At 30.2% G+C, this 15,321-nt stretch overlaps 1 protein-coding gene across 1 annotated transcript in view; it reads right to left on the reverse strand.

The window, feature by feature from the left end:
- The window catches only part of LOC113383495 (ETS-like protein pointed), a 31,808-nt gene that overhangs the window by 2,674 nt on the left and 13,813 nt on the right, over window positions 1-15,321 (reverse strand). Inside the window, exon 2 of the mRNA XM_026621758.1 lies at window positions 14,466-14,760. Coding sequence (XP_026477543.1) covers window positions 14,466-14,760 — 295 coding nt within the window. The remainder of the gene's footprint in view (window positions 1-14,465; window positions 14,761-15,321) is intronic.

Raw genomic sequence — 15,321 nt, forward strand, 5'->3', positions numbered from 1 at the left:
TTTATGTACTTTTTTACCAAACACATTTTATAACTTCAATATGTAACTTACTATGCACGAACGGCGGAGTCAAAGACTCCTAATAATTTAAGGATTTTCTAATCGTATTGCTATGCTCTATACATATATTATGTTCTATATCTATATATATATATATATATATATATATATATATATATATATATATTTAATTATGTGACCCCGCCCTGGCACCAAAGCTGGTTCCGCCACTGGAATAGTAATAGGAAAGACTGGGTACGGTTATGTCAAGGTACTTTTGTGACAGTAGTCATAACTGCTAAACTATACTGATTTTGACATAGGGTCCAAAGGGAGAAGGTGAAGCATGTTTATTCAAACAAGTTCCCATTACTGCTTTAAGTCAGAGCCTCACATTAACATGATCTGTAGACCGCATTTTTTTAAAGAGTCAAAAGTAACTTTTTATGTTCGAATTATTTTAATAATAAATGTTAATAAAAGAGAATTTATTAAATATGTCAATTATGTATTTTACGTTTTTGCCAGAAAATCTGATCTGTTAATTTCAAGTTTCTTGACCTTTAACTTTGATTTGATCAAGTCATTCTGATTAAAATGAGACCAAATTTGGAACAAAAATATGTTCGTGTGTGTGTAAGTATGTGAACCGATTTTTGACCAAGTAGTCAAAATGACCTAAATGAAACTACCTGCATAAGGTTAGGTCAGATAATTGATCCAAAGTCAAAACTAAGACCATATTAAGCAATAAATCAAGAAAACGACTGCATGCATTTAGAATTATTTATTTACAACTTCTATTGTTATAACTACCTTATCTTTTTGTAAGTTAAGAGAGTAAGCTTATCCGATAATAAAAAGGCTATTATAGAAAAATTAATAAAACCTTCTGGTAAAGTGATTTATGACGTTGTTAAGTAAATATTGAATCCTGGCTGGATTCTTACAATTAGTACTCCACATAGGACCTTGGTCTTTTTTATCATACATGTCCAAACACATGTGAGATGAAAGAGGGGCGTGTCGTGTTCTAGGAGACCCTTAGTGTTACACGAAACCGTCAAATTAGAATCCCATTAGGGAGCATAGAACAAGTGCTTTTCGCACCGCGTCTGTCCATATGTCACTCGGAGATTTACGACTGCGATGGGTCCTAGTTCAAAGTGCGAGCTTTTAGATAGATAAGTGCTAAAAGCTCAACTAGAATATCACGATCAGTTGATAACCATGTGTACTTATTAACACGCTACTTAGACAAAAAATAATAAAAATATGAAATAATTTCAAATTTACTTTGATTTATGTAATTATCTCGAAAGACCACATGTTATACAAATTTCCAACGTTCAATATATTTAAACTTTAATTGCACCATCTTTTGCAAAGACGTTTCCCAATTAAAATAAAATTGTCTAAGGCAGTAGGTCAAATATCGTAAAAAATCATGGAGATACTAACAATACTATCTTCTATATATATAAAAATATGTCGGGTTTTCCTTCCTGACAAAATAACTCCAGAACCCACGAACTGATATCGCCAATTTAGCATTTGTTGAAAAGGTCTCGGGCTCCGCAAGGTTTATAGCTAAGAAAATTGTGGTGCATGGCATAGTGCCCTAATGCAAATTGCTGGAACTTCACGCACCGTAATTAAAAATTCGAGTAAGTGAGAATTATCAGAATTATGCTTGGTTAAGTCAACGAACAATTCTTTCCGCAAAGTATAATGATGCACACGTACTGAATTTCACCATTCAATCAAAAATTGCTAGCGATTTGGTGATATGCCAATGATTCCGACTGGTCTTCCGTTTGGCTTCATACGATTGCAATTTCCAGTTCGCCTTGCGTTCGCAATAACAAATCGCAAGGCTATTCGCTTAGTGTTTGCGGGATAAATTTCAAATAGTTTATTTAGAAAATCATTGTTTTTCACATGGGCAGTTATACGTTGCCTGTTCACGAGTTGGAAAACCAATCGCTTTGTTTGTGTTAACGTCAGACCAAAAAACAAAAAATGTGGTTCAATGAAACGGATAATTTGCGGATTCACTTTCATTTACTTAGAGAAGTTCAACTAAAAAACACTTCATTGTAATCGAAATAAATTCATTACTGTTGTATAATAAAATCAAATTTTTCCTTTCCAAATAGAAAACAAACAAAAAATTTCTTCATCTTTCTCACGAAACCATCTGGTGCCGAAACGGAGTTCGTCGGGTTTGCTAGTACTATATACAAATTATTATGGACATATTCAATTAGAGAGTTGTTCTTTTGTATATTTAATTTTGTAATCTTAGCAAGTTAGCAGCATTGCGTTCAAAATGCATATACTGATCGTACATTAAATTATTAGAACATCTTTAGTCCTGTGTCAAAAATTTCAAATAATAACTTCAATCCTATCAAAACAACTCCTCTCTCAACCACCTAGAATATAACTTTCCTTTATCTCCGTCCTTCATAAACCAGACAGTCAATTGATTTCAAATGACAGATTTTATCACAAATTTCCTGGTTTCCCCTTTGTACCGGAACAATGGTACAAGTGGACTGTAATGAGTGCTTGCAAGTACAAAGGACCCCAAGCGACATATGCGCATCGGCTGGCTGTGTTTAAGGTTTAAGGTTTTAGGTTTTAGGTTTTAGATTTTAGGTTTAGGGCACACTAAAGAGACCGGCCAGGGTGCTGACATATGGGGATTACGGGAATTAGACGGTGGCCCAGGGTGAGACCAATCATTTGACACTAATATTCATTGTTGAGGGCGTACTGGAGTTAACACGTACATACATACATACATAATACACACATACATGCATATATATATATATATAGTATACACACATAATTAATTATTAATTTATAATAAGAATTTTCTTGCTTTAGTATCTTGTTATTTCTAATATTAATAAAAGTTACCACCTACATAGCAATTTTTAACTTCCCGTAGGGCAAGTTATAGTAATCGCAAAAAAATCGAAAATAAAATTTTTTATATATATTTACGTTTCAGAGGTTTCTGAATATTTTGGCATAACTTAGAAAAAATGGATGTATGTGTGTGCGTGTGTGTGTATGTGTGTGTGTGTGCGTGTATGTATGTGTGTGCGGATACAAATTTTCATCGACGATTTCGGGAACACGAATCAACCGATTTGAATAATTCAAAAAACATTCGATTCGTATTGATAAGAAGACGTACTGATTAGATTTTGGCAAAGACAGATCTAGTCATTCCGAAGATACGGGGCAAAAAGTGCCGAAAACGGTAACTCAGTTTTTAGGAGAACGGAGCGTCTGATTTAAATAATTCAAAAAACATTTCACTTGTATTGACAAGATGAAGAATTTATCAAATTTTCATGAAGGCATGAAGTATAGCGGTTTCAATTTTTTTCAAAAATGTTAATCGTTTTTAAAAAAATAATAATTTTTGGTACGGGAAGTTCCAGCAATTTGCCTTAAGGCACGATGCCTTAATTGCTTGAAGACAGAATTCCACTTACAGCTAGTTCAATATATGTTTCCAATGCGTACTTCGAAAGGAATAAGAATATTCAATTTTATTATTTTTTATTTATTCCTTTATTTTTATATAACAATTTCGTTATTTCTGAATTGATTATTTCCATTTTATTAATTTAAATTATTTTAGATTGCATTATATTATATTATATTTATATTATTCTTTATACAGGGTGGCCCAGAACTCAACGTCAAGGCGAAAGAGGGTGTTCTGAAGCCGAGAAAAATTATTTAATTAGAGACAATTATTTAAGTAGAAAATTATGAGCTTTTAAGTGCAGCCCAAAGCTTTGGTTAAACTGTAACTATTTTTCAATTATTTTCGTTAATTTTCATTATTTTTTTCATTTAATTTTTGGAATGGTAACCGTGAATAATATTTTTAGGATCAAAAATATTGTCACATTTGACCCATGTTTTAAATAATTGGGACTTCCTGTCAAACTGTGAATTTAAAATGTTTAAAATTGTTTGACTTTGAGAGAGCCTTTTTTACAAAAAGCTCATAATTTGCAAATTACGTGAGATAATTTTTGATTAACTTTTTTATGATAGTTATACGATCAATACTATCACTCAGGTTTCGCGTTCTGGTTCTGGGACACCATGTATAAACGATTATCATAATATCATAATGCAAATTATGCAGTCTGTAGACCTGGTTTATGAGACATGACATCCTATTCTAAAAAAGTACAGCTAAATTTAATTTTCAATTATATATACAGAAATTAATTATTAAGTTAACTCAAAGTTTTCCTCCACCACACCTCCAGGGGCGGTTGTGACACGCATAAAAATAGGTTAAAAACAATAGGTATAAACCCAAAACGGTTTGTGACGACTTTTATTGTCGTAATTTTTTAATGAAAATTGTAATAAATTTCAAATTAAAATGATTTGTTCAGTTTTATTGATTTTATCTATTTTATAACTGAAAATTATTGATTTAATTTAAGGAATTTTAAGGTTTAAAATATACAAAGAAACTATATATATTAAACACAATTAAAAATTGACTTGTAATCTAGGTAAAGGCATATAAAAAATTGGATTTTTTATTAAAATAACAGGACGAATAAGATAAAAATACTTGACCTTTAAAAAAATAAGGTAAATCACGGATCAGGTCAATCTACAAAAAACGCACCCCAAATTTTTATTCTCAGAGAATTTATGGTTTTAAAAGATTCAAACATGGAGAGTAAACGTAGAGCAAATGAACTTACTCAAAAATTCTAAAACTCAAAAATCTATGGACTCAAAAATAATAAAAAAAAGAGTGCGCGTAAGGTACACACGCGATTGAAGTAAAACTTTTTTCAGATGGCAAATAAGTTAAAATACGTTTATTGGTAATATGGTAATGCTAGTAATACATTTATTAATGTCAATAACCTCAAACTTTGACGTTGAGTTGAAATTTGACGTTTCATAGTTCACGTGATAACGTGATGACGTGACAAGAGCATCTCGACCAATCAACTGACCACATCGATGGCCAATGACGGATCAGTATTTGTGACGTAACGTATTTCCGTTGCATTTTCGCTGAGTCTCTTTAATCGCGCCTAAAGGAGTTTTACCCATAAAAAAACATATGAAAGTAGTGCAGGGTTTTCAAATACCATGCCTAACTTTTGTTTTATATCTAAAGAACTAGTACACAATGTTTAACTTATATAAAATAAACTGAACTGCTGTATTATTTACCAACTCTAAAATTCGAATATATGTTCAATCTTTAAGATCTAAAAATCAAAAGCACTGCTCATTTAAAAAACACTTCAGCATCTCTGGATACCACAAAGTCGTGTGGTATCTTTAGAATAACAAAAAGGTATACGAGAACTTTTTATTCTATCAGCTAATTCTAAAATATCTAGATCCTCGTATCTATGGTTTTAGTAATTACCTAGCTTTGTATGAGCCTCATAGATAGAATCGTTTGATATCAAAAATGTAAAATTGAAATGGGATTGATATCAGCGGGAGTCGCATGAGTTTCGATTCAATTACGCGTCACATCAGCGATTGCACATGTCGGGGCACATCTGTCAAACTGTTGGCTCTCTATATATGGAATTCCTTTTTCAAAAAATATATGTTAAAAGATTCAACAATTTGAAAATGTACCAGGACGAAAAAATGGAAACATTTACTAAATTATATGAAGAGATAATATTAATATCATGCGCGTATTTATGGTGCGCTTAGTCAGAAAACCATGTGGTAGCTAGAAATAAGGAAATTGGATTTTTATCCTTGATATATTTTTTGTCAAAATTTTGGTAATAAACAGGCTTTATGACTATGAGCTTATAATATAGATCTTATACTACATGGACTGCTAGTCCTCGTATGTTTTCCATTGTATAAAGTGTACAAAGATAGAAGGGACTGTGACGTCACTTGCTGAACGAGCGTTACCGAAAATCGTGAACTCTCCCCATTGATTAAACGTCATATGTTATGTTTTCTTTTAAGAATATAACGACAATTGTGATGTCCGATAATTTTGTAAGAAATTATATTAATAATATATTTAAACTGACTGATATTAATAAAAACTGACTTGTTTCTGAATAATTCTTTTCATAAGATAAACAAAAATTATAATAAATACAAATAAAATATTAAGTCTCCCATTATATACACAATTTGTATTTGCACACATCTTACGAACTATATAATTCTTATGTTACAACTAGCTTTTGTGTCAACTAACCCCAGGTGTGATTTTTCATATATGTATATATGATGATCATATATTTCATATATGACCATATATATATATATATATATATATATATATATATATATATATACGAGTATATATATATATATATGTATATGTACAAATGTATATATGATTAGCTTAGGGGCATTATGCACCCCATTGGTAGATAAAAGGGATTATTATTCATCACAGTGTGATAATACTCGAAAATGTGACAAATGCTCTTTTAATAGAGTAGTATCGGAATGTAGGACCAGCTTGTATGGGGTATTACATTTGGTATACAACCAATATGGATTTTTTTTTTTGCAAAAATTTTATTTAAGACTTATCGGCAGCAATTTTTGTAGGTATGTTATTGATATGGTACTTTTCCAATTTTACAAAGATATTAATCATTTTAAAAATACTCAAAAAGGCAACTCATTAACATATCATTTTTACTGATCAATCCGAAATTGCCAACAAAATTATATCAGTGATGACAGGCAGATTTTTAAAAAAAACTTAAACATTTAAACTTAAACTTTTCTTAAACATTGATTTATATCGAGGTAAACTATGCAAAAATAATACAATTTCAAAAAAATAAGTTACCATTACTGATATAACAGTATTGCAGTGCAAATAGTATAAGAAGTTCTATTCCTAACACTCTGGTAAGCAAACCCGCAATTCAGACTACCTAATAACAAGTAGTAGTGATATCCATTTGCACTTGAAAATATAGATATGTCCACATAAAAATAGCCCTAGTACACCATTAGAAAAGCTTTTAGAAAATTTCTAATAAAAATATATCAAATGTAGATATGACAGCCACTGGGTTAACGGGGTTAACATCTAAGAAAGGAACATAATTATTAAATATAACCATAGCAGCTCTTAAAATTCTTGAGGTCAGAGCTATTAAAACAAGTGAAAAACAGAAATTTTAAATAAATCAAAAAGTTGAATAATTCCAACAATTATGATGTGACATATCTAAATTTTATGAAATTATTCATGCTAAATCTTCCGGATGTATAAAACAACGCAATTTTTTCGCAGTATAAGGCTGTAGATTTGCGATTAAAAGCCCAACACATGTTGTGGATCAGAACAAAAAGTAATACCAGGGCAGAACAAATAGACATGAGGTGTTAGCCCAGAGGGCCCTCATGAAAGGCAACTTGATATTTTCAATTTTTTCATAGAGGGTCGTTCGGTGTACGCGCTAAAAGCACTTGATATGCCGTAATACACGGTGCTGCACACAGATTATCCCCCGTTGAAGGGGTACAACACCCGTTGATGGAAGAGCTGGTGAATTATTTAAAATATACCCCTGAGACAAATTTGTGGAAAATAAGTGAACGGTATAAAACGCTCATGAATATTCAGCTTTTGCGACAAGAGACGGAATATTGAAAATCAAGTAGATATTTTTTTTAAATTTTTTATACCTAGAAATATAGTTGAAGATATGCTGTAAATTATGCATTTATGCAAAATGCGTATTTACTGTACATTCTTAAAGATTCAAATCATTGGGTATAAATTTTACCCGAATGTTATATCTGAAGATTAATTAACTTAAATCTTTTTACTGTTGCCCAATTACATTATTCAATTACTTTTTGTTAGTGTTGTTTTTATAGAAATCGACAAAAATAGCATGAATATCACAGTTAATTGTCGTCTTTATTAACTTCCCGTAGGGTAGGTTATAATCGCAATCGCAATCGCAAAAAAATCGAAAATGAAAATTTTTATATATCTTTACGTTTCAGAGGTTTCTGAATATTTTGGCATTCCTTAGAAAAAATGGATGTATGTGTGTGTATGTGTGTGTGTGTGTGTGCGTGTGTGTATGTGTGTTCGGATACAAATTTTCATCGACGCTTTCGAGAACATGGATGAAGCGATTTGAATTATTAAAAAAAACATTCGATTAGTATTGATAAGGAGACGTGCTAATTAGTTTTTGGCGAAGGCAGGTCTATCCGTTCCAAAAATATGGGACAAAAAGTGCTAAAAACGGTATCTCAGTTTTTAAGAGAACGGAGCGTCCGATTTGAATAATTCAAAAAACATTTTACTTGTATAAGGTTGTCAAATATCTCCCTTCCGCCTTTTTGTATTATAAACCAAGAGCAAAAAAGCGGAAGGGAGATATTTGACAACCTAATATTAACAAGAAGAAGAACTGATCAATATTTCATGAAGGCAGGTCTAGCGGTTTCGGAGTCTAGCAAAAAAAGTAAAAAAAAAGCCATTTGGCGGTCAAAAATGATCATTAGACATATGCATATCAAATTATCAGATATTTTATAGAGATTTTAACAATAAGTATAAATTTTGTTTACATTCCTATGGGTTCCGTACCAATGCTTATCCGTTAGACGGCGATGCGGCGCTTACGCGCTTCGATATTTCGTCTCTATGCAGTTAAAGCAGTACGATTGCTTTGAAAAAAAGTTCAGAATTTCCAAAATATTTCAAAATAAATTGTTCCTTAAAGTCTTTTTTTTCAAAAAAAGTAAATTTTTGTCACAAATTTATAGTTTCTCAAAAATCTATTTTTTTCAGAGTAATTTTTTTTCAAAAATGTTAATATTTAAAAAAAAAAAATTTTTTGGTACGCGAAGTTCCAGCAATTTGCCTTAAGGCACGATGCCATGCGCCCTACTAGTTTTTTTTTAATTTTAAAGCGAAGTTTTTGATAACAATAAACAATTCTTTTTAAATAATATGCAAATAGTCGTGCAAGAACCAACTAGTACGATAAACTTATTCATTCTTACAGCTTTATAATTATAATATAAAATACAAAAAGTAGGTATATTTGTTTACAGAACGTATAGATTTAACTAAGCATTATAAATCTGGCAGAATGTGTTTTCATATGGATTTCAAAAATAAAAATCTCTTTGAATTCTTTAGGTAACATGTTAAGCCACCTACTCTTTAGTCTTTTAGCTTTCAACGGACTCGGTTTTGTAAAAAACGTTTTGATCATGTGTTTTTGCAAGCGCATGTCGTTGATAAAAAATTCTTTTTAACTTCAAATAAAGGTAAAAAAATAGATGAACACGGAGGTGCTTTTAAAAGCATACGTTTATAAACTTGTTGAGATGAAGCGGTATCAAAACGATATAGAGAAATTGAAATGTAAATGTTTTTTTGATGTTGACAATTTAATATACGCACAATATAGATTCGTATATACTAAAAAAAGTATTTTATTCATTTGTTACTATAAAAATTTGCTTTTATATAATAATGTGATATGTGAACTGTTTTTCGAAAATTCTACACGAATTTTGGTTATAGATGTGATATGGAACAATATGAGACTTCAACATTTTGATATTTATTTCTACCAGAATGTCAATGATGACTGTTACTAGCATATCACAATATGCAGGGAAAAACGAATTTGCTATTCTAATAAAGCAAAATTTTTTATCGGCACTGAATTTCATCTGGTATATTCATTTCTAAGTGATATTTTTCAGTATCGTCCTTATATTTATTAGTAGAAAGATATATGTTACCTATAGTTATTTATAAATAACATTTTCTTGTGCAAAACTGAGTGAGATTCAGTGATTTTCTACTATAGATTAAAATATAGTTTCTTAGACGTTAAAATCTGGCAGGGTAATATCAGGAGTGTTAGTTAAGGTCCAGATTAAGGTGGTCCTTAATATGGACATTTTCGAATTTCCTTGCTCTTCGTATGGAAATAGCATGGAAAAAATTTTGAAAATAAAAAAAAAATGTTTTAGGTATAACTTAACGACAAATGAATAAGTTTTATTCATTCATTTGTTCGCAAAATTACATCTAAACCACATTTTTTTAATTTTCAAAATTTTTTCCATGCTATTTCCATACGAAGTTTGATTGAATTGCGCACTTTCTAAAAGTTAATATTAAGAGCTAAAACTTTCAGAGAATTGTTTTTCATCAATTTGGAACTATTTTAGCCCTTGGGAGCAAGGAAACTCGAAAATGTCCATATTAAGGACCACCTTAATATATATATATATATATATATATATATATATATATGTATATATATATATATATATGATTGCTCCTATCAAAATGGTCCTTATTATTATTAAAAAGTTAATTGTGGATGTACATACATACATATCTATAAATTTATGGCCGAGCAAAATTGCCAAGTAGTATGTAAATTTGAATTAACTTTTTCAATTGGAAAATACTCGCTAAATTAAATTTTGCCGGACAACATTTTTGTATAAAATTCCAATTCATCATGAACTCATATCTATAATAAAGTCACAAACCATTTTTGATATTGAGAATGTCCGCAAAAGTTTAAATTTCTTTATTTTATAATCATGTTAGTAACTGTATGAAATTTTATAAAAATAGGCTCTATTTGAATTTTTTGGGTTTTGTTTTGACTGCAAACTGCTGAAAACTAACAAAAACCCATAAAAAATTAGGCTATTCTCAAAACAATTATATACTAAATAAAACTGTTTATAAAGATGACAAATTTTACACCTATTTTACAATGATGTTTCAAAAATCATTAACATCAGTGATGTTTCAGTAATTTACCATTAAACCATATTGACTTGTACAAACATTTTCAGACATACATACGGCATTGTGAATGGATATCCAAGCAATTCATTTCCCAAATTTATTTTTGATTAATATATTCAGATATATCAAAAAAATTCCATAAATGTTTGCTCAAATCAAATTTATTCTTTTTAAGCTGACTTGAGTACCTACTACAATTCATCGAATGTGTGAATCCAGCCTAATTACAAGTTGCTTTCATACGTTTCTCGCCCTCATCTCATATATACGTATTTAATGATAGGTCGCGGAAAACAACCCTCGGCGCGTGCCTCTGATTTTCAGAGTAAATAAAAATATTCGCCCAACCTCGATATTTGTTCAAAGGCTTGACTTTTGTTAAGCCACGCTTTATTTTGAGTTGGCACGTGGTTGCAATCAAAATAAATACGAAAAGTGTGCGATTGTATTCACATTTCCGAATGTTTCTTTCGTCCACCAAATTAGGCAGGTTGACAAACATATACTTGGTGAAATGGGATTTAGTAGTTATTTTATTAACTTTCCGAAGTAAAGTTTGGAACATCTGATTTGCTAATTTTATGCTTTCTAGACTGAATCTTTTGACACCAGAATTTGATATCGTAGGTGTATGTGAATCCACATAAAATTTCATTGAATAGAAAGAAGTATGTATAACATTTTTGATTATTATAAGGTAACCTACATATATTTATTTACAGGTGCATATACCTCACTCATACTTTTACCCTACATTGGTGAGTTGTCTTATAACTACTATGACCTAAACGTGACCACTGGACTGCCACGACCCTGCGATCACTCGTTTTTCTACGAGTGTTGTCGTGTTTTTACAAGCCGACTTATCGTATAGAATTAATCAGAAAAAAAGAGCAAATAAACTACGGGAACAGTAAAAAGTTTCTAATATATTTTTAGTTGGGAAACCCGATATAGTACTGGTTAAGATTTGCAATTGTATAAAATGTAGAATATAAGGTTTAAATTAGCTAATAAATATATAGAGCTTAAGCTGCATATAAGATTATAAATGAAAAATAAAATATATAATATATGTAAGCATAATCAGTACACGTAAATAAATACACTTATTAGGCTTATCTGAATGAAATGTGTGATTAAAGAATGCCTAATTTATATTAAATTTAACAACATCGTGACCTAAATTATAATCAAAATTATATTATATTATTATTAAGGTCATAATGTATAATATAGCTGTGTTAATGTATAATATATATAATTTAAAGTAGTACTCTTTGATCTACTGTGGGAGAAATAAAATATATCCAAAAACGTACTTGTTTATATTACAAACAACCATTTTTTTTCAAAATCTATTTATGATATATTATTAGATTTGTCTTCAAACTTAGGCAAGTTAACAAACATTGTGATAAAATTACTAATCAACAAAATGATTTAAAGCACAACTCCATGCTAATATTTTATTTGAATACTTATTAAGCATGATAAACATCGTTTGACCCTATTTATACCCATATTAGAAAAAGGTCTTGCAAATTAATATTAACTACCTAAAAGGGTTAAGAGGTCGTAATACCGAAGGCCTATAAAAATAATATGTTTGGAGAGAACAGCATTTGTAGTCAATATTATTAAAAAAAATTTAAATTGTGCGTTTTGGAGTTTCATAATGATTTACTTTGTTGTTTAAAAAGAGTTATAAATTCAAAAGCATAGATAATAATTAATAAATAAAGAATGATCTTTGGAAGTTCAAAGATTTCTTGAAAAGGGTCTGCAGATCGTTTGTATATAAATGAGATCGTTATTTGTTACTGAAATAAATTCGATATGACCAGTCTACTATTTCTTAGGTAAATTTATCATATTTAACAATACTTTCAGTGTAAAGGAAAATATATACTTTCAGTGTAAAATGAAACATTTTTGTATATTTTTAATTTACTTTTAAATATTTTATTTTTGTTTTGATAAAATTTCTAATATTTTAGAAAGATCGCACTTAATATAGTAGATATTTCTTCATTTATAGAATATACATACATATAAATAATGCATTCTATACTACTTTATCTATGAGAAAATGAGATTCGATTGAGACACTATTATACTAAAATTTCAAAAATCAAGGCTGTTTTTAACTAAAATATCTCCCAAGTCTGTATTTTATTAACATAAACGTGGCTTTAACATTGACTAGATTATAGTAAAAAATAATCGATCGTTGTCATTCAAGAATTCTAAACAGTCTCGCCTATATACTCGTGAAAATCTTCTATGTAAATTCAATTTAATCTTAAAGAAGTTAAGCCGAAGACATTATTCAGAAACTCGATACGTGAGGAATTGATACACAAGTTGATCAGGTAATAAATATTAAACATTTGCAAGCAATTAATAATAAAATTAAAATTAAGAAGCGTTCAGATTATTCTCGGATAAAATTGCTGTGCTATCATAGCAATAGTAAGACCAGAAACCATGGAAGCAATTTTATAAAGTATACCCATCTTTTCCATCAAATATATCACCAACATATTCTGTGATTGTCCCCAAGAAGAGTGCAACAGTTAACTATTAAAATATCTGACTAAGGGACCGATTCTGCCTTATAACAGACAAATATTATGGCAAGGCCATGTTACGCTCCAACTTTCATGCATTATGCTACTGAAACATACTACTAAAGATCAGAGTCAATGGGAGCAATTTTAAAATAAACCCATCTTTTCCATCTAATATATCACCAACATATTGTGTGATTGTTCCCAAGAAGGATGCAAGAGTTAACTATTTAAATATATGAAATTAAGGGATACTGCTGCATACAGGACCAATGTTATGGCAAGGCCATGTTACCCTCCAACTTCCACAAATTATGCTACTGAATCATACAGAATACTACTACTAAAGATCAGAGTCCATGGGAGCAATTTTAAAATAAACCCATCTTTGCCATCAAATATATCACCAACATATTCAGTGTTTGTCCCCAAGAAGGGTGCAACAGTTAACTGTTTAAATATATGAAATCAACTACATAACGGACCAATGTTATGGCAAGGTCATGTTACGCTCCAACTCCCGTACATTATGCTACTGAATCACACTGAATACTACTAAAGATCAGAGTCCATGGAAGCAATTTTAAAATAAACTCTTTTCCAACTAATATATCACCAACATATTCTGTGATTGGCCCCAAGAAGGGTGCAAAAGTTTTCTATTTAAATATATGAAATTAAGAGACCGATTCTGCCGCATATCACACAAATGTTATGGCAAGGCCATGTTACGATCCAACTTCCATACATTATGCTGAATCATATTAAATACTGTGAAAATGTCTTGTATTTGCTATGCATTCAGGCGTTTTACACAAAAACTGCAACGCCACTCGTATATTATGAACCTGAGTCAGAAAGACCCTATTATCTAACATCGTTTTTTTGACAATTGTGAGGTTTCTAGGTTGTTTTTTCTATCTGACAACCTGAAAAAAAACGCTTAACTGCACAGCTTTTGCCAATATTTATTATAGAAAGTTCTTCATAACATAAGCCTTGCCATAACATCGGTCTGTTATTCTTATTAAACTATCACTTACCATCACTGTGTTGTCCATACATCCCACCAACTCCAAAATCTTGGCTGGACGCCTTGGTGTCTCCATTATTTGTAGTACTACTCGTCTGGTTATCGCCTCCGTCCTGGACCTGCACCGAGGAACTGTTGTTCGTGTTCGAGGCTGACGTTGAGTTGTTGTGTTGTGCCTCCGGCAGTGGATGAATTGTTGCTGGAACTTGTGCGTTGGTCGAATTTGTTGCATTTATGTTTGGTGTTGTCGAATGGTTTACAGGTGATGATTTATTGGACAGGGTGTGGTTGCACTTGATTCTTGCCTGAAACATTAATAATTAATTGAAGATTTTGTAGTTCTTTTTTTGCTTTTTGACATTAGAATGCCAGTACATGAATAAATTATATTATCTAGAGAGAAATCAAAGAAAGATAGAAATGAAAATCATAGTTTTCCACAGTATGCTAGTAGTTAGATATATTTTATAAATAATAATGCATGTAATTTTATTAATAAAGAAACTAACTGATATGATTATCGAACTTGATATGTAATATTTATTACTTATATATGCGGTGTTATAAATATTTATTGGTTGAAATGAAAAATGTATTTTTTGTAATTTGAAGTAAGTTTTTTTTAAGATTAGTTTGATTCATCAAAAGGATGTCTAACAAATCATTAGTATTAATTGATTGTTTTGAATATTAATGATCAATTAAAAAGGATATCTTACCACTAACAAATCCTTCATATTTGTAAATTCATATAATATTTAAATCTAATAAAAGATTGTCAAATAAATCTGAGTTTATTATAAAAAACTACTAATTTATAGATAATAAAGAATACATAAAATAAATAAAATAATATTAATAAATCT

This window comes from Ctenocephalides felis, unplaced genomic scaffold, assembly GCF_003426905.1.
Source record: "Ctenocephalides felis isolate EL2017-DRISC unplaced genomic scaffold, ASM342690v1 CF-g0.4_SCAFFOLD_03570, whole genome shotgun sequence".
NCBI classification, from domain to species: domain Eukaryota; kingdom Metazoa; phylum Arthropoda; class Insecta; order Siphonaptera; family Pulicidae; genus Ctenocephalides; species Ctenocephalides felis.